General features: G+C 37.1%; 1 protein-coding gene across 1 annotated transcript in view; it reads left to right on the top strand.

The window, feature by feature from the left end:
* Positions 1-451: 451 nt before the first annotated feature.
* LOC134853498 (muscle M-line assembly protein unc-89-like) overlaps positions 452-21,506 on the top strand; it is a gene marked incomplete at its 3' end in the record, with an annotated part of 73,412 nt that continues 52,357 nt past the window's right edge. The window contains 2 exon segments of the mRNA XM_063869498.1: positions 452-14,334; positions 14,708-14,883. Of these exon segments, the coding sequence (XP_063725568.1) occupies positions 566-14,334; positions 14,708-14,883 (13,945 nt within the window).

Genomic DNA, 21,506 nt, shown 5'->3' with positions numbered 1-21,506 from the left:
AAGTAGCCAGTTGACCTTGGAAAATTTAACCGAAACTGCGGAAGTTTCCATCGTTGTTACGTCACAAGTTACTGGTAAAACAGCGTCAAATAAATGCAAGATAGTTGTTCACGCTATTCCAATTGAGATAACGTCTAAAACTCCTGATTCGAGTTTCGCGATTGGCGAAAGCTGTTCGTTTTTTGTCGACTACAAAAGCGAATCAAAAGTTTCGGCCGAGTGGTTTCATAACGGAAAGATCAAAAGCAACAGCAGCTCGTTAACTATTATAACTGCGGGCGGGAAATCTCAAGTAGTGATTCAGAAATTCTCAAAAGATTTAGTCGGGCAATGGACTTGCGTTCTCTCTGACGATTACGTTTCGCTTCAGCATTCTTTCAACGTGACAATATCAGAATCTAAAATAAAACCGCAATCACCTTTACTTAAGCTGGGATCTAAATCGAACGCAGTTAAGCCTCCAAAATTCGTAAAACAGTTAGAAAACTGCACAATAAAAGAAGGAAAACCTTTAAAACTAGAGTGTCATTTAGCACAAAGTACAACTAGCCCACATATAACTTGGATGCATGAAAATCGGGAGCTCAAAAATAGCGAAAATTGTGTAATTCGCTACATAAATGGAGTCGCATCTTTGAACATAAACAAAACTCAAAGATCATCGGAAGGCCAATACACGTGTAATGTTGTTCTTTCAGCGGGTGAAGAAATGTCAACTAAATGCGTTGTTAAAATTCCGAGAGATTCCGTTACAAAATCAAGTTCAAAAGAAGCAATTAAACCGACTATTAAACCTCATAGCAAAAAACAGACAGTTACTAAAGCTGGCAAATCATTTGAGCTCAGCTGTGATATTTTAGGCTCGCCGCAACCATCGGTTAAATGGTTACATAACGGAGTGCAATTTTCAAGCTCAGCTGTTTCTAGTAACGGAGTCTCAAAAGTTTCAGTCGCCGCCGCAAAAGACAGCGACGCAGGGGCGTATCAATGCATCGCTACAAACGACGCTGGCGAAGCTATTACCGAGTTCTCAGTAGAAGTCGAATGCGGAGCCGACAAGCCTGTCTTTGTTCGGAAGCTTGAAAACGCCGAAGTAAAAGAAGGAAAACCTTTAAAACTGAGTGCAAAAATCAATTCGTTCAGTAAGCCTAAAATAACATGGCTGCTCGATGGAGTTGAAATCATTTCAGGCGAAAATGGATTTAAGCTCACATCTACTGAACAAATCTTCACATTGAATGTCGCAAATGCAAAATCCGAATCACACGGGGGAAATTATGAAATTCAAGCTGAAAATAACGCTGGTGTTGTTAGCTGCAGCTCACAAGCTAAAATACTTTCTAAACCCATCGTAACGCAATCGTTGGAAGATATATTTGTTTCACCTGGGTCAAATATTGCCCTGGAATGTCATTTCATTGCCCAAAGTGTGCCAAAAGCTGTTTGGTATAAAAATGGAACCCGACTTTTCCAAGTTCGAGGCGTGAAATCATTCTTGGAGGGAAGCGTCGCGAAGCTCGAAATTAATAATTTTACACCGAGCAGCGCCGGAGTTTACCTGGTTAAACTAAGTAATAACGAAGGCGAAGTTAGTTCATCGTGCAAAGTCGAAATTTACAAACAACCTGTTTTCAAAAAACATTTGTGTGAAAAAATTGACGCGGTTTTGGGGAAAATTCTCAAGCTCGAATGTTGCATTGAAGGCGTAAGCGAGTCTAACATAGTTTGGTATCACAACGAAACGGTCATTTCGCCGAAAGTTTACTGTTTCGAAAAAGGCAATTTGGCTTCAATCACTTTTGAAAACTGTTCATCTGAACATGAAGGCACTTATACCTGTATAGCCAGTCATTCAGGCGGTTCAGCGCTTTCAACATGTACAGTAAGCGTTTGCGCTTTACCCGAAATTCAACCTCTGGTTTTCTGTGAAAACTTAGAATTAGTCGCAAATGATTCTTTAAAACTATCGGTTCAAGTGTCTGGAAAGCCAACTCCAACATTACAATGGTTTTTTAAGGATAACTTGATTCACGAAAAAACAAATTTGAAGCTCACTGAACATAACTCAGTTTATGAGATATGTTTGGAGTCAGTAACGACTCAAAATTCCGGCGAGTACTTGTGCGTTGCTAAAAATTCAGCCGGAGTAAGTAAACTAGCTTGTCTGGTTTCTGTCGTTGCTAAAGGTCGAACAGCTCAATTTTCGAAGAATCTCGAAAGTATTTCAGTCAAAGAAGGATCTAAGCTTAAATTGGAAACGAACTTCAACGCGTTTGGATCTTTTACTTCAAAATGGTTTTTGGACACACATGAAGTTAAAGAAACCCAGACTATAAAAATAAACGAAAAACCGACAAGTTCGACTTTGATTGTCGAAAACTCCGAACGATGCTGGGCCGGAACTTACTTATACGAAGTTGTGAACAGATTCGGCCGATCAGCAACGAGTTGTAACGTAACAGTTTTATTCAAACCTGTTTTCACAAAGAAACTTGACTCTCATTTTTACGTTAACAGAAGTAGCGCTTCAACTATGGAAGTCGTTTTTGAAGGTCAGCCAGTTCCTGAAGTTTCGTGGAAGAGAGATGATCAAGTTTTAGAACCAACTGAACAATTGAAAATTCACTCCACAGAAACTAAAAGTATTCTTCACGTTTCAGAACCACAAGGCGGGAAATATACATGTTTATTAACCAATGAAATTGGCAGTACTGAAAGTACTTGTCAAGTTGTAGTAATGGACGTTCCGAAGTTCGAAAAACCGCTTCAGGATAAAGAAGCAAAAGAAGGTGAAGATGTTGTTCTAGAATGTTCTATAATCGCTTTTCCACTACCAGAAGTTTCCTGGTTTTTCAACGATAAGAAACTTGACCCTGAATCAGAAACGTGTATTCAAATGAACTCGAGTAATATGTACACACTTTTGATCAAGAATGCGTCGAAAACGAATCACGGAACCTTTAAAATTGTAGCATCAAACCAAGCTGGCACTAATGCTCAAACGTGTTCTCTTAAAGTCTGCGATATTCCAGAAATTACTTGTCTCAGAAATAACTTTACAGACGAAGAAATAGCTGTTGAAGAAAACGACGAATTTGAAATTGACTTTTCAGTTAAACTGAAATCAGAACCGGTCATAAAATGGTTTTTCAAAGACCAGCCGATTGTGAATTCCATTCGCGTGCAGACTAAATTACGCGCCGGAATTGCGAAGTTGTATATCACAAAATGTTCCGCTGAAGATTCTGGAGAATACTCGATTGTAGTTAAAAGCAATTCTGACGGAACTCAAAGAAGTCAAAAGTTCTTTGTGCAAGTTTACACCAAGCCTACTTTCCAAACTCCTCTGAAGAAAACGATGAAAGTAATCACACAGCAAGAACTAGTTCTCGAATGTAAAGTTTCTGGATTTCCGGAACCGATGTTGTTTTGGTACCACGATAACGAAATTTTAGAGGATAATGATCGTTTGTCAATTGATTACGAAAACGGACTTGCGACTTTGAAAATAGCGTCTTGCTATCTTGACGACAGCGGTGTGTACAACTGTAAAGCTATAAACACTGTAGCAACTACAAGTAGCTCGTGTGACGTTAATATATATTCCTTCCCGGAATTCCAACAAGGGCTAAGTGATATTGTTATTGAAAAAGGAAAAAATATCGAACTGGTTTGTAAAGTTTCAGCCCATCCACCGCCTTCGGTTAAATGGTACCAAAAAGGTCGTGAACTTAGGAACTCAAACGATATTCACGTTAGCCAAAGCGGAGACGAGTTTTCCCTCGTGATCAAAAACTCAAAATTTAGTCACGCGGCCGAATATACTTGTAAAGCTTCTAACATAGTGGGCGAGGCGAGTTCGCAATGTTACGTTGAAGTCGGAACGTTGCCTGTTTTCAAACAAGAACTAAAAAAGATGACAGATATTATTTCAGGGAATAAACTTGTTCTCCAAATTGAATACACAAGTCGTCCAATACCAGAGGTAAAATGGTTCAGAGACGGTACTGAATTATCGCTTGAAGATGAGAAAAACTGCTCGTTTTACCACGATGAGAAAAGTATAGCGAGTTTGACCTTTGACCCCGTAAATATCGATCATCAAGGATTTTACGAATGCGTTGTCGAAAATGTTATGTCATCAGCAAAATGCGATTGCCGAGTTTTTGTCTATTCAATTCCCAAATTTGTTGACGCTCTTGAAAATGTGGAAATAGTTGAAAACGAAGATTTGGCTTTAAGATGCAAAGTTATAGGTCATCCCGAGCCAAAAGTCGCGTGGAGTTTCAATTCGAAAGAGCTGGATGATATTCAAAATGAAGATTGTGATTTGGAATACGACCAGGGAATCGCGATTCTGAAAATAGCCAAAGTAAAAAGGGTTTACTCTGGAACTTTTGCGTGCAAAGCTTTTAACAGCGCTGGCGAGTCGTCTTCAGAATGTGCGGTTGAAATTTTAGTCTTGCCAACATTTCTGGAATTTCCTTCGAAAAAAGACGTTGAAATAGATTGTGGTGATAATTTTGAAATTGAGGCAAAGTTTGAAGGCGCGCCTTTGCCAGCTGTTTCGTGGTTCAAAAACGAAAACCGTCTGGAACAGAGCGGAAATTGTTCAATCAATATCGATGAAAACACAGCTTTACTTAAAGTCGTAAATTGCCAGGCGGAAGACTCTGCGATCTACAAATGCTGCTTGACCAACAAGCTTTCAACGGTTTCGAGACAACTTAATATCGTGATACTGAGCGCGCCTGTTTTCAACTTGGAAAATGACTTTTTGAATCTAAATACGGGAGATGTTTACATATTTGATCTGAAAGTTATCGGATCACCCAAACCATCACTAACTTGTACTGTCAACAAGCAACCTATCAGCAAATTTCCTCAATTAGCGCTGAAGGAAAAAGATTTCAAGCTTGAATTTAAAGAAGTCGATCCAAAATTGGCGGGAAATTATAACTTCAAGGTCGAAAACAAAGTGGGTAAAAATGAATTTGATCTCAAGGTCAACGTTTTGTCAGCACCTTCCTTCTTGAAACCTCTCGAATCGCAGCAGGTCAACATCGGTGATGACCTTTACCTCTTAGTGACCTTGAACAAGTGTTTCCCAGAACCCTCGTTGCTGTGGAAACACAACGACCGACCTTTAGTAGTTTCTGAAGAATTTGGCATTCTAATGCGTTGCGACGGTGATCAGTATATTTTGATTCGTGAAAATGTTTCTTTTGACTTTGTTGGCGAGTATACATGCGAAGTTTCGAACTCACAAGGAAAAACCGAATGCCGAGCAAAAATAACCGTCGAGGAACTTCTGATAAAACCCAAATTCGAGAAAATTCTTCGGGACGCTTTGGTTGACGAATCGAAACCTCTTGAAGTTGTATGTCATTTTGTCGCTAGCCCGAAGCCAACCATAACCTGGCTCAAAGATTCCGAACAAATATCCGAATCAGATGATTCATACAAAATAACGCGAGCTCAAAAAACAGCAACTCTCAAAATCGATTCAGCTCAACTTAAAGACTCAGGTCTTTACATGGTAAGAATCTCAAACAAAATTGGTGAAATACAAACCAGTTTCAAAGTTTCAGTAAAAGAACTGATAATAAAACCGAAAATTCTACAACAGCTCAAAGACATTTCGACCATTGAGTTTGAAACAATCGTACTTCAATGTACTTTTGAAGCAAAACCGGCGCCTGAAATAACTTGGTACTTCAATAATGTCGCCCTTACGAAAAAAATAATCGGAATGCTTATAGAGACTTCAGCCAGTGATTCCAAGTTAATTCTGGAAAGCGTCGGAGTTAAAAGAGCTGGAAACTACAAATGCCGTGTTAAAAACAAAGCTGGTATGACTAGTAGTGCTTGTAAAGTAGACATCGAAGTCAAACCGATTCCTCCAGCTTTAATCATGGATGACGTAATGGACGTTTCCGAATCGAGTGACATAACAGTCAAGTGTCTTATCGAAGGCAATCCTTTCCCTGGAATCAAATGGATCAAAAATGACAAAGTCATCACTGATACTAAATACTACGACATGTATGTGAACTCAGGAGGCGTTGCATGTTTAGGGTTCCGGGAAGTCAGAGTGGAGGATTATGGTGTTTATCAATGTCTAGCAGTTAACGCTTACGGAGAAGCTAGAAAAAACATCGAACTGATTGTAAATCGAAAACCAGTTAGACCAGAAGTCAGAAAACAGCTAGCGAATAAAATAGTTCGCGAAGGTCAGCCTTGCGTAATGACGTGTGAAATTTCAGGATATCCGATTCCTGAAATCCAATGTTTTCACGAAGGATACGAACTCGATAGTGATTCACACGTTCAGATTACCTATGAAGAAGAAGTGGTGACCTTGAGCATTGAGAAAACTGAATTAGATCACGCTGGAGTGTACTCAATTAAAGCGAAAAACGAAGTCGACCTTATTTCGGTCAAGGCCAAATTAACTGTTCAAGCAGCGCCAAAAACAAAACCAGTTTTTGAAATCGCCATGGAAAATTGTGACGCTATTGAAGGCGAAATCGTCACGTTGTCCAACAAAATAGTAGCTCATCCAGCACCTAATATCTCTTGGCTTCATGGCGGGCGCAGAATTATCAGCACGAAAAATCAGGAACTGAAATTTAGTGGCGGTTTTGCAACATTATGTATCAAAAAAGTGATGAAAACTCAAAGCGGCGAGTATACGTGTATAGCTAGTAACTCGGAAGGCGAAACGAGAGTTTCCTGTAACTTAACTACTAAAGCTTCACAGGACGCTGAAAACCGAATGCTGAGTTTCAACTCGTTGACGAATGTCGAAACGTCAGCACCTCAAATCTTACGTGATCTGCGAGACATTGTCTGTCAAGAAGGGCAAAATATAACTTTAGAATGCAAATTTATGGCAGCCCGTGTGAACATCACTTGGAAATTGAACGGAAACCCAATTAAACCAAATGAGGATTTTGTCATAACTAAAAACGAAGACATAACTTCGTTACAAATCCGAAACACGAAAATGATCAACGAAGGTCAATTTTCGGTCACACTCGAGAACCCAATGGGTTTGGTCGAAAGTACCTGTCAGGTTTCGGTTGGCCAACTGCCTGAGAAAAATTTAAAAGACATCCCGCCCCATTTTATAAAACCACTTCAAGATATGGACGTTGAGGACGGTCAACGGGTAGTTTTGGAGTGCAAGGTCGGAGGTCCGGAACCCATTGAGGTTCACTGGCTGTTCGCCGGGGAAGAAATCCAGAGTCACGGAGACTTCAAGATATCCTACCAGTTTGGAATAGCAAGGCTTGAAATTTTGGAAGTTTTTCCCGAGGATTGCGGAGATTATTTGTGTTTGGCTCGGAATGATTTTGGTCATGTAAAGACGGAATGTTTTGTAAACGTTTTGGAAGCAGAGGAAATTGCGAGGTCCAGTGAGGATTCCCCGGGCGGGAGTCGAACCCCAGAAAAACCGATTCTCATCAAAGAACTTCCCGAAGAACTTATGGTGATTGACGGTGACCCTTGCATCTTAGAGGTCAAGGTCAAATGCGTCCCAGATCCTGAGGTAATCTGGATGTATAACGGAGAGGCGATCGAAATGACGGAGTATTTGAGTAGCAACTTCCAAAACGGAATTGCCCAACTGAAATTCGAAGATATTTACCCAACTGATGCTGGATTGTACGAATGTAGAATCCAAAACAAAGTCGGGTTTGTTACTAGTAGTTGCATGTTATCAGTTGACGAAGAAATGAAAACGGAAGAAATTTTGATCCAACTTCAGCAAAGTTTGTCGAACGAAAACTTCCGCGGCATCAAATCGCCAAGTCGTCACAGTAGCGGGAGCATTCGTGAATCGCCGAGTTCAAATACGATGTCTTCTTTGAACGTGCACCAATGGACCATTGACAAAAGTCTCAAAATGAGAAAACAATCCGGAAAAGTTGCGGTCCTAACGAGTGATTTGCAAGATCGTGATTTTGTTCCAGCCATTAGCAACGTGCGTTCCGATAAGCCTCCATTTTTAGTGAAGAAGTTGCGAGACTTAAACGTTGAACACGCAGAATCATTCAAAATGGAATGCAAATTATCGCATCGAAGCGACGCTGAAGTTGCCTGGTTCTTAAACGGACTTCAAGTCAAATCAAACGATAATATTTTGATCACATTTGAAGACAAAATTGCTCTTTTCGAAGTACTTAAGGCGACGCCTGAACTATCTGGAGAGATAATGTGTAAAGCTATCAACCAAGCCGGAGATGTGTCTTCCAGGTGCCAAATTAAAGTGTTTCCCAAAATGAGAGTTGCACCCCAATTTGCAAGCGAACTGTGTGACGTAACATGTGAAGAACAAGACAATTTGACCTTGACGTGCGACCTTGATTGCGATTCAGAAACAGAGGTCGAATGGTACTTCAATGACCGCGCATTGCCCAAATTTTCAAAAGACATCAAAATGATTTTCGACAACCCGGTCGCTAAACTGGAGATAAACTCCGCAATGGTTTTGGACTCCGGGCGTTACACATGCGAAGCTTTCAACTCGGTCGGTGAAAGTTATTCGTGGTGTGACGTTTGCGTGCAAGAAGTCGTAAGTGGTTTATCGCCGATTTTTGTTGACAAACTTGTGAACAAAACCGTAATGGAAGGCGAACCGTGTGAACTTCTTTGCACTTTGCAAGAATACAGAGGTGTAGAGGTCAAATGGTTGCTCAATGGTAAACCATTAGTGGTGGGAAAAGATATGGATATCGTTCAGAATGGAAATTTACTCAAGGTCGTTTTCACTAAAACGAGAGTAGCAAACGGGGGAAAGTATACATGCAAAGCAATTGGACGAAGCTCGTCAACTTGGACTGGTTGTGAAGTAACAGTAGGGGGCGTGCCCAAATTCGTGAACAAACTTGAAAACACTAAAGTTCAAATCAGTGATGACCTTTACCTTCAGTGTGAGCTAAGCGGTCATCCGGTTCCAAGCGTCGCTTGGTTCCATAACAAGAAACCAGTCAAGGTCATGAGAAACTACAACACTGGTTATCAAGGTCAAAAAGCTTGGTTAAAAATTGAGAAATCCGATTTGAAACATGCCGGTGAGTATTTGTGTAAAATCAGTAACTCTTTCGGCGAGGCTATAAGTGTCTGTGAAGTTGGCGTCGGCGCTTCGCCCGGGTTCTTAGAAGAACTTGAAGACATCTTAGTCGTGACTGATAAATCTTTTCAACTAGTTTGCGAAATCAGCGGGGTTCCTTCGCCTTATATCGAATGGTACCATCCGGACGAACATACACGGCTTAAACTTAGCCGAAACGTGCGAACTAAATTTATCGACGGAACGGCAACTCTGCTAATTGACCGTGCGACTGAAGAAATGGCCGGAATTTACCACTGCAAAGCGCTAAACAGTTTCGGAAAAGCTGTCAGTACCTGCAAAGTAACCATCGGCTCTCTGCCCGAAGTTCTGACAAATATCGAAGACCAAAATGTCACCGTTGGAGAAACAGTCAAATTTGAGTGCATGTTTTCATCAGAAACGAACCCGATTGTAGTCTGGCTTCTAAATGGGTGCAATGTTTCGGGTATCGAAGGTGTCGAACAAGAAATAGGTTCAGATTGGGCTAGTTTAACATTCGCTTCATGCTTAGCGAGTCAAGCTGGTGAATATGTTTGTAAAATTGTGAACGATTTCGGAGAAGTTTTGAGTAAAGCGACCTTAAGTGTCGGAAGTCCACCTGTTTTCACAAAGAAACCACGTGAAATGGTTAAGCTATCAGAAGGAAAAGCGTTGAAACTTACAGCTGAAATTGATGGGTCCCCTAGACCTAAGTTTGAGTGGATATTTAATGACTCACCAATTGAAAAAGTTTGCCCAGATGTCAAAATAACATCACGTGATAATATTTTGTTCTTGGACATCGACAACATGACATCCAAATATGCCGGGAAGTATTTATGCAATCTGACAAACGACTTCGGGTCGGATCAGTCGATGACAAAGGTCATCATAGGTTGCAGTCCTGAAATATCGAACGATTTCCCGAGCGAATTACGAGTTAATATTGGCGAGCCGTTAGTCATACTTTGTGAATACACTGCGTTTCCGGAGCCTGAAGTTTTCTGGTTTAAGGACAAACGACAGCTAAGCGAGAAAGCGGGAGAAATTATTTTCTCCGAACCCAAAAACAACGCCTTCCAATTGAAATATCTGAACGCCAAAGCGGGTTTGTATTCGGTTAAACTGAAGAATAACTATGGCGAAATTACAGCTGATTGCAAAGTAGAAGTCGGCGGAAAACCAGTTTTGGTTAAACCTCTCAAAAACGAGCGACTCACCGAAGGAATGAATAGCAAAATCCAATGCGAGTTTTCATCCATGCCTGAAGCACAAATAACTTGGTTGATAAACGGAGTAGTTATAACTAAATACTCACGGGACCATAAACTGACCTCGAAAGAAGGGAAAGTATGTCTCGAAATCCACAAAGCCAATTCGACTTACTTTGGCGAACATAAAGTGAAAGCTTCAAATATGTTCGGAGAAACGGTAACAAGTTGTGAAGTTGAGAATGCTCTTTTTGCAAAGAAACCTTCAATTAGGACCCTGGATAAACCCGAAAGGTCAAATTCATTGGCACCTGATGACTTTTCAGCTGGCTATAAAAGTCATACAATTGCGAGAACAAGTGCTAAATCGACGCCTCCCGAAATAGAATACACTAAAAAGGAAGTTACGAGGAGTCTTTCGGATTCGAAATCAAAACAGGAAAAGCAGCAAGCCGAGAAAAATGAGGCTGAGCAAATATCGACTTCTGAGCCCAAAAAAGCTGAAATTAGTGATGAAAAATCCTGCAAAAAAGAAGAGAAAGCAGATAAGAAAACTGAAAAGAAGTTGCAAAAAGTTGAGAACACAGATGAAAAAAGTTCAAAAATTTCAATGGAAGCCGAAAAAGCTGAACTTGCGAAAGCAAAAACTTCAGAAAAAGTTGAAACATCATTTAAAAAACAAAAGGAAGAATCGAAAGAAACATTGGCTAAGACATCAAAAACAGAAATAGCTGAAAAATCAGAAGAATCGTTAGAAACTCCAAGAACCCCAAAAGAGAAACGAAAAACAATCGAACGCAAAACTTCTATGAGAGAACTGAAACCAACTTTCTCGCAAGACCTTCCTAGCTCGACTAGCTTGAAAACGGGCGAAAAACTCGAACTTTTGTGTCAAAGTTCAAATGACTTGACCGCTCAAACAGAAGTTAGTTGGTTTCACAATGGAACAGTTTTACGTCCTTTTTTGGGAGTGGAAACTTCCGTTTCCGGCAAAGAGTGCAAACTTACGATTGTTAACTTGAAGTTACGTCACAGTGGAAAGTACGAATGCAAACTTGTGAACAAAAATGGTCAGAGTATTACGTCAAGCGATGTTAAGGTCAGTGCGACATCCAACCCTGCGCTGCAATTTGCAAAACGAAATTCAACGATTGATATTTCGAAGCAGGAATCGATGATCCAATTGCCTTCTGACACTTCAGATTCGGGCCAAATTAGTAAAAAGCCAGCTTTCACTCGCAAACTAACTGACGCCAGACTATTTGGAGGTGATAACTTGAAGTTAGAGTGCGCTGTTACAGGTTATCCGGAACCAACCGTGAAATGGTTCCGGGATTCGCAGCGTTTACCCGAGTTTAGCTCAATCGAAAATGACAAAATTGCAATTGAAGTACCAAATGTAACTACCCAACATGCTGGGATTTACATGTGTAAAGTCACAAATTCAGCGGGTAGCGTTTCTTGCACTTGTCGTGTTACAATAACAGGGACTTTGAGAAGGCGAAATTCTCTAATGGCTAAATCTAAAGCCACGCTTTTAGAAACACCTGTTGAAAATAAAGAACTAAAAATTAAAACTTCGGAAGAAAATGTAGTCAAACTTCGGGGTTCAAAAGATGCTCTGACAATTTCAGAGGTTAAAAAGAAGACACTAAGTTGCATGGAATTGGAAACTGTTCATAAAGACGATCAGAAAACTTCATTGTCAAAATTGGACACTCCCAAAAAAATCGAAGAGTTACCAGAAATTAAAGAAAGTCCAAAGAAAGATGAAAAGGAGCCACAAGGTTCTGAAAAATTACAACACGATAAACTTGAAAACAAAAAATCTGAAAAAGACGAGACGAAAAAACTTGCTGATAAACCAAAAACTTCAGAAAATGAAGAAAAGTCTGCGAAAGATCCAAAAATTTTGGAACCTCAAGTAAAAGAAAAACACGAAAAAACCCCAGAACTGAAGAAAAAGTCGAGTTTTAAGAAAGAATCGATTTTTCAAAATGATGAAAAAGATTCAAAAATTTTGGAATCTCAAGTAAAAGAAAAACACGAAAAAACCCCAGAATTGAAGAAAAGGTTGAGTTTTAAGAAAGAATCAGAGGTTCACAAGGATAAAAATGTTGATACAATTTCGACAACCAAGAAAAAGACAGATGAAAATGAGACTACGAAGTCTAAGAAAAACGAGAAGGTTTTGGATCTTGAACCAGAACCCTCTAAAACCACAACTAAAATCGAAACGGAAAGTGGAAAAACCGTGACGAAAAACACTTCGGTTGTAATTGAAAGTCCAAGTGGCGAGAAAATTACGAAAACAGAAAAAAAAATCGAGTCTGAATATCAAAAGTTGAACGAGCAGGAAATTGAGAAAACCAAAGATTTTGTCAGAAAATTTACGGAAAAAAGCAAAACCGAAGAATCGAGCGCAGTTAAGAGTAAATTAACGAAGCAAATTTCAGTTGAGGCAAAATCCACAGAAAAAGTTTCTGATTCACCAAAGGCTGTGAAAAAGAAAAAAGAACCGACGTTGGAAAAAGAAGGCGAATATTCGAAAGACGTGAAATCTAAAAAGCCAAAAACTGAAGATTCCAAAGAAGGAAAAATGGATGCCTCATCAGATTTGAAGGAACCGAAATTGAAACAGAAGGATAAAAAGACGGAAGATGTTGAAAAATCAAAAACCGACGAATCGAAAGTTAACGTTGAAGTTAAAGAAAAAACGTCTGGAGAAAAAGAAGTAACAAAAAAGTCAGAAGCGAAACAAGAAAAGATCAAAACGACTGAAGAAACGAATGATGGCGAAAAGGGTGAAACAACAGCCGAGGGAGCAAAATTGAAATTAAAAAAATCGAAATCTAAAGAAAGTAGCGACTCAAAAGACAAAGATGTAAAAAACGCAGATGTGAAAGAAACAAAAGAAGCTAAAGAAGCAAAAGATTTGAAAGAAACGAAAGATTCGAAAGCAAAAGAGTTGAAAGAAGCAAAAGATTCGAAAGAAGCAAAAGATTTGAAAGAAACGAAAGATTCGAAAGCAAAAGAGTTGAAAGAAGCAAAAAATTCAAAGGAAGCAAAAGATTTGAAAGAAACAAAAGATTCTAAAGAAGCAAAAGATTTGAAAGAAACAAAAGATTCGAAAGAAACAAAAGATTTGAAAGAAGCAAAAGATTTGAGAGATGCAAAAGATTTGAAAAAAGCAAAAGATTCGAAAGAACCAAAAGATTTGAAAGAAACAAAAGATTCGAAAGAAGGAAAAATAACAAAAAAGCAAAGAACGAACGAAACCGACGAATCACAAAAATCAAAAGTTTCGATCAGTGAGGAAAAAAATGAGGAAGATACGAAAGAATCTAAGTCCAAAACCAAATTGAAATCCAAAGTGGCAGTTAGTGTCTTACAAGATGAATCAAAAACAAGCGAGGATTCGGAACTTAAATCTTTGAAACTCAAATCAAAAACTGCAGCTGAAAAATCAACAAGTAAATCAACAGTTAATGTCAGTAAAGAAGAACCTGAAAAAGATTCGGGTAAAAAATCGATAGCAAAATCAACGAGTGAACTGAAATCAAAAACTGACGAGCTCTCGCAAACTAAGGAAATAGAGCAACCGATACTGAAAATAAATCACGCCGATATCAATCGTATTTCGTTTTCGGAAGAAAAAACTTCTGATCTGAATGTTACAAGACCTAAAAAAATCACATGCAATTCCCAAAAGTGCAAACCTCAGTGTCTTGAAAAATCAAAGCAATTAGCGTTGCCGAGCTTTCTTACGGCTCCAAAAGTTGAATCGAAAAAATCACCTATTGGCTCTGTGAAACGAGATCCTTCTCAAGACGAAAGTGATCAATCTTCAACTCCTACACAACAGTTGTCGAGATCGTCTAGCCGAAAAGACGTGTTAAAAAATGAGTCGAAATTTTTCACGGCCAGTTTCGATCTTGACGAAGATACTGGGACTCTGGAAAAAAGACCCGCAACTGTTTCAGAAGCGGTGAAAGATGAAAATTCGACCCCTGCGAAATCCAAGTAAGCAAAATGAAACTAGGAGACTCTATCGTTTTTTTTTCAAGCACAGTCGAATTTTAAGTGATATTGAGCTATGTAAAAGCTGTATTCTGTTTAATTTAAAGGAGATATTTTTTGTAGAAAACTCAGCGGCTGTTGTCCTCCTTCTTTTTATTATCAAAAAACTTCTGTTGTTTTTTTGATAAACATTAGACTATCTGCATAATTATTTTGTATGTAGCATTACATGGATGAGGCAATAATTTTCAGCCCAGAAAAATCACAAAAAGATGTAGTTTTTAAACAAGAGTCCAAAAGTAGTTTTTCATAAAAAACTACACGGCTTTAGTCAATTCCATCGTGACTAAATATTATCAATAAGCTTATCGTCCAGGATCTCGGACTCTGCCACATCTCGAAGTGACTCAGACGACAAGCAGCTCCTAGGAGCGACTGAAGATGTGGCGTCCCTGGTGTCAGTAGTGCCTCAGATGCCCCTCTTCACCCTGCCTCTGGTTGACTGTAGTGTCCAGCTGTCCAAGGATATTTCACTCATCTGCAGAGTCAAAGGTCAGTCGAGTGACATTCAGGTTTAAAAAAAAATTTGTGTTGGTAATCAAATGTGATAAAAAATCAGGTTTTTTGCTTGCAATCATCAAGCGCTTGATTAAACTGTATACTTTAAAAAACCCTTGTGTTCGAAAAAGCTCTTGTGTTGATTCTGAAAAGTGAAAGCTTGTGAAATGCTCAATGTGAAATGTAAAAATTTAACTGCTGAAAAGCGTTTTGGAAAATGGACACAATAAAATGAGTATTAAAGTATGGGAAACAATACGCTCAAAGTTGTTCCAACAAAGATTAAACTCGGGTTGACGATGTCAAATTCTGATTATCTAATCTCTGTTTTGTTTAACTTTTGCTACGAAGTCTTCGTGATTGAGAAATTTTGATATCATTTTTTTAAGTATTATGATTTTTAATTATGTCGATTCATTCGATATTGTGCTGATGTCATTCTCATTCCGCGAAAACAATGAGAAGCAAAATTCGGAAGTCGGACATATGGAAGTCAGTCAATATGGACTGAAATAGACTCAAGATAGTTGTCCACACCTATCCACTCACTGTCAGAAAAGTCTGAATTCTAAACAAGGAGGAAACTACCGAAGAATTCCTGTACATGACTCAAAACTAAACTCTAAGAAACGACAGTAAATTGCGAATTCCAGAAAACTGGTCTGTTTTTATCGCCGTTCAGATTGACGAAGAGGAAAGCGGATGGGCGGCTGATCTCCAAATTTATTTCTAAATCATTTTCAGTTTTTTCTTAGCTTTTAGCAGAGCTCATTTTTTGAGTTATGACCTGTCTCAGTCCTCTTTACTGAAGAAAAAAGATTTATTTTTTTTCCTTTTTTTCTTTTATTTTATCACTGTGTTGGGACATTATGCAATTATTGTTTTTTTGCAAGAAAAACTGGTAAAACATAATGTCTTAAATCCAAGTTTCAATCAAAAAAATTATAAAATATCAAAAATTGACAAAAAATTTATGATTGGGGTGGTTTTTTTCAGTTAATTTTCTGTGGTTGGGAAAAAAACTAAAAAAAACTTCTTTCAAAAATTTTTTTCAGAAATAGCTTGTACCAAAATAATTGAAAAAAACTCCTTCTCCAAGTTCGAAGTTTTAAAATAATGAATCAAAAACTGTTTTTGTAGAATTCTGGGGTCTAAAAACTGCCGTATTGGGCAAGTTTTGAGCTGATTTATGTTCGGTGTGAAGGTTTTATTCAGGATGCTGAAAGAGTAGCGCGCAAGGCTTTACTTATTTATGCGCGGCAATTTGTTTCGCACAATTTAAAAAGTTCCAAATTGAAACAAGGATAGCCGATTACTGTGCAAGTAGCACAGAATGTTCCGACGATAGTCTTAAAGTAAGTACATTAAAAAAAATTTTGAAATTAGTCTCGTTTTTTGTCGCGGTGTCATGAAAAAAGCTTCCCCAATTTCGAAGTTTTAAGATAATGAAATAAAAATTGTTTTTGTAGAATTCTTGGGTCTCAAAATTGCTATTTTGGGCATGTTTTAGACTAATTTATGCTCACTGTGAGAAAATTTTATTCAGGAGGCTGAAAGAGTAGCGCGCAATTCGCAACTTATTTATGTGCGGCGATTTATCTTGCACAGTTTAAAAAAGTCCAAATTGAAAGAAGGAGAGCTGGTTTCGGTGCAGGTAGCACAGAATGTTCCGATCATAGTCTTAAAAAGTACAATCAGAAATTTTTTTTTAAAATAGTCGCGTTTTTATCGCGGTGTGATAAATGGAGCTTCTGTTAGTTCGAATTTTTGAAATAATGAATCGAAAACTGTTTTTGTTGAAATCTGGGGTCTGAAAACTCCTATATTGGGCATGTTTGGTGATTATTTATGCTCGCTGTGAATGTTTTATTCAAGATGCTGAAAGAGCAGCGCTCATGGCGCAACTTGCTTATGCGCGGCAATTGATCTCCCATAATTTAAAAAACTCCAAATTGAAACAAGGAGAGCCGGTTTCTGCGCAAGTAGCACAGAATCTTTCGATCATATTCCTACAAAAACAACAAATTTTTTTTCATATTTAGTCTCGTTTTTTTTCGTCGTGATTCGATGAAAAGAGCTGAGCAAAAAAACTGTAGAGTAGGCGTATTCAAAGTTCAGAGTAAAATCAGCGATTTGAAGAACATTTTTTGTAGAGAAGTGACTAGAAGAACGAGAAAATCAAAAAAAAGTTTTAGTTTGCAGTTTTTTGATTTATTGAAATTTTTGATTCCAAAATGGCGCTATAATAAAAAACATATAATGTTACCATAGTAAAACTAAGTTTTCATGATTTAAAATAAGCAAATGTAAGCTTTCATGCAATTGAAATAAGACTGTCCGCTTGCTTTATTCGCTCAAAATAATACGAAAAATTTCAAACCGGTTTTTCTCAACACTTGGAAAGTATTTGACATTTTTTAATGTGGTAGAAATCACAAGAGCAAGGGCTTCATCATGAACTATAATTCAACCTAGTCCAATCATTATTAATGGCACCTGATTTTGAATGGAAAACATTCGATGCAGATTTTTTTTATTGGAAATTTGTAATTGAAGTAAATTTGAAAATTTGAAAAAAAATTAAAAAGTGAAAAAAGTTTTCAATTTCTTCAGCAGTGATTTTTTGATTTGAAAATGCTATAAAAATAGTATTTGGACTTTGTGTTTGGACTCTTCTAATTTCTTGGTTTCTATTTCTGTGTCATGTGCACCTTCGCTTTTGTTTTGCCTTTCAATTTTTATGCTTTCATTTTGGATTTACAATTAGAACTATAATTATAGTTCGCTTTAATTTTGAATTCATATTAAGAATTAAAACTGATTATTTACATGACTAATTCTATAATGCTGTTATGGGAAAAACCAGTGAGGTAGTGGTCCTCCCACCACAACGAATCGTGTTACCAATTTTCTACTACAATTTTCTGATTTCTAAAAAGTTAACAAAGTCGAACTGTGCTTATATTGTATTCTCTAGTGTTTCAACTATGCTATTTCAATGAACTTTGTATAAGGTTGTAAGTTGTTCAGCTTGCCAAGATGGACCGTAGAAGATGCATTTATTGTACAACTTTAAATTTCTACCAAAAATAACAACTAGAACTTGTTGTGTTTGGTTGATTCTGACAAACTAAGATGTAAAAAAAAATCTTATATTTTTCCTCTCAGTATGAAAATTATTTGGTAGGTGGATGATTGGAAGGCATACTTGAAATTTTGTTATTTGAAATTTTAATACTTGAATTTGGCTAGGCATACTTGAAATTTTGTTAGAATGCGACAAAAGTTTTTTTGAAAATGGGTAACAATGAGTTTTTGACAAGTTTTTCAAGAGTATTGAACTTTCCGTAACAATGAGTTTTAGAATTATCCGTAACAACGAGTTTTTTTAAGAGTATTGAACGTACTGAGTACTCCTTTATAAGTCTTGGTAATTTTTTCTTCAGGAAAAAGTCTTAAAAATTGGTCACGCTGATTTTTTGCGGTTTGTCTTTTGATTGCTTCTTAGGATTACGTCTCAAATCGCATAAACGCGTAAAAAAGAGAAATTTTCTAGATGGCATAATTTTCATGCAACAATTGCATCTAAAAATTTATTGAGAGATTTTTTTAAAGAAAAAGGTTTGAAAAGTAGTTAAGTTATCAAACAAATTGTTGTTTGACATTATTTCAAAAAAAAAGTTTTATCAAAAGATTAAATTGTTACTAATTAGTTTTTTGTGATCAATTTTTGCAGCAAATGTGCCATTCAACAAATGTTTGGAATCAAATAGTTCAAATCTTGTTCACGCACCTTCTCGTTCCTACAAAAATAGAAATATGTATTGAGAAAGCGTTTGAGTGTCATGGAAAACTTGAAACTTATGCCATTTGGGAAAAAATCTGTTTTTATGCCACTTTGGAATTAGGCCTTTTGGGAAGTTACCCTTTTGGGTTCAAATCATTTTAATTTTTAAAAAGAAGGCAAACTCCACTAGCGAACAGCGAAAGTGTAAAAGTGATCGACTTCTAATTTCAAAAATGGAATTTAATTATCAGATTTCCCAGCAAAAAAATTTACCTTTTGATCCAGTTTTCCTAAATTGATTTGTTTTTATCAAAAAAGCACTTATCATAAATTGTTCGTGAAATTCAAAGAGTTCTAAGAGGGTGTAGTTTTTCTTTAAATTTTGAAAGTTGATTTTTTTTTTAAAAAGTCAGTTTTTTTTGTTTCCTCGCGTTCATATTACTATTTTCCAAGTGTTGGCTATGTTTGAGTGCTCATTTTTTGCTGTCCGTAATCCGTAAAAACCCGCGATGCTTGTTTTCGAAAGGCTTGTTTCATTTTAATTCATCTAGACATGACCTTTAAAAGTAACCTTGTTTTTGAAGAGAATGTCTGAGCGTTGATTTATTCTGATAGTACTTATTGTTAGATGTCATGTTGGACGAATAAATTAATCTGCTTTAAAATATGCTTGACATACAATTTTCATAAATGAAATTTCGGGTCATGTTAACTATTTCCCCCTATGGTACCTTGTAAAGAAACTCCCTCCCCCCCCCCCCCCCACCTATAAAGATTGTCGTCCAAACAAGGCAGTAACTCCGTTTTAAAGTTCATATATGCTCAGCTTGATTGGTTTCGTATTTCTCAGAAATTTGTTCTGTCACAACATTCCTGTTGGTTGACGTTATTTCAATCTGTATTCCTATTGGTTGACGGTCCTATTGCATGATCCGAATCTTCAATTTAAACTTTTTTTGAAATCAATCCGTGAGTGAAATTGTACGACAAGCATTTTTATTTTATGTAATTGTATGACAAGCAATTTTTGTATATGTAGGTCAACCCGTGTTTTAAACTCAGGATACATAAATTTCAGTTTGGATCTGCTGTAACTTGTCTGGAATTGCTGTAATCTTTTTAATCGACAATTCGGGCGACCACTATCTTGTCCCTTCTCAGTTTAAACCACATTTGGCAAACAATGCCCAGCTGTTACGATGGACCATTCATTTTGAATTGAAGCGCCGCACATAGAATCGAATATCTCCAGGCGTACGAGAAATGGGTAATTTCTCTCGGGAACTATGGTGCCATTTATTATTTCAAATATTTCAAGGTCCAAATCGAGTTGATGCACTATTAAAAATTCAGAACGTTTAGAGCAGTTAAGAAAATAAATTAATAACCATTTTTCAGTGCTAAACTTCATTTTTTGCTCACACTTCAATTTGCAAACAAGTTTAAAAAATGCTAGACGCCTGAAAAAAGAGATAAAAATTTTCTTTGCAAACTAGCAACTACCATTGCAGTAAATTCATGTTTCTATTGGTTTGTTTTTAAATCTATTACATAACAAGACTGCTCGTATCAGGGCGAAGCCCTGAATGTTCCGACTGCCCTTTAATGTTTAATAAAATGTAATAAAAATGAAAAAAAAATTTCGAAAATTTTATGAAAATCATCCCCCCACACGCCATATAAAGTACAAAAGGATAGATTTCGCTCCTTGTAACGAATCAATTATGGCAAATAAGCTTCTTCCAACTAATTTGGAACGATTTTTAAGACGGATTAAATCTCCGCTTACGCGTTAATAGCGCGAATTAAATCGCGCGTTATTTGTCCCAAATTGGTCAAAATGGCAATCTTTAAACCCTCATAACTTTACGAAAAATGATCACAGGTGAAATATCTTTTCAAATTTAAGCTCAGGACAACAATAGTTTTCGAATGATATAAAAAATTTCCGTCAAAAATGGCTAGTTAAAAAGTCGAAATTTGTCTGAAGAAAAAAAAAAACCCACCCCGAGCACAAATATTCCGTTACTTTCGTATCGAAAGTCGGAACAATAAACGATCTCAAAAGCAATGGTCCCAAAACAATACCCTGTGTTGCCATTACTGAGTATTTGCCATGTCAGAATAAAAATTTCTAATTTTTACACATTGCTTACAGTATCTCTAAAAATCATTCAAGAGATTTGAAGCAAAATTGGAAAAACCATACTTTAACTATATATTATGCTACGACACTTGCGCTCTCGATCTTTTATGAGGTATGAAATTTCTCCTACAAAAAATTGTATGCTATAATTCCCACCAATCACAAAAATGAATGTCATGCAAAACTTAAATATAATGGAAAAACACTTTTCATTTAGTTTCTTGCGTACAGAAAATTGTATGACAACTCAATTATAAGCATTATTTCTGTACGGAGCACGTTTCTTGGATGTAGTTGTACGAAAAAAAATCTACGGAGACACGGACAAATAGCTTAGATGTTTCTGCGTCGAAAGCTAAATGCTAAATTAAGTTAATTCGTAGAGACACATATCTTGCGGCCCGCAAAAGTAAATTTACTTTTTTGTGCTTCTTAATTTCTGCAGATATCATGACAATGTTCAACGAGAGAAAAAATCCAATCTTACTGAGTAATTTTTGAAAATTTCATTAAGAAATCTCTGATTTATTGAATTTTCTATAGAATCCATAAATTTTTTTTTGGTTTGGTCATCAAAGGAGTCTATTTAATTGTAAAAGTCTTTTGAATCTGAAGGACAGTTTCAAAAACGATCTTTTTTTTATAATTCGCAACAATGTTAGAAAAAGTAGTACAAGTTAACAA

This window comes from Symsagittifera roscoffensis, chromosome 8, assembly GCF_963678635.1.
Source record: "Symsagittifera roscoffensis chromosome 8, txSymRosc1.1, whole genome shotgun sequence".
In the NCBI taxonomy this organism is placed as follows: domain Eukaryota; kingdom Metazoa; phylum Xenacoelomorpha; order Acoela; family Convolutidae; genus Symsagittifera; species Symsagittifera roscoffensis.
The sequence above is the reverse complement of the archived record's forward strand: the minus strand, read 5'-3'. Positions and strand labels throughout refer to the sequence as shown.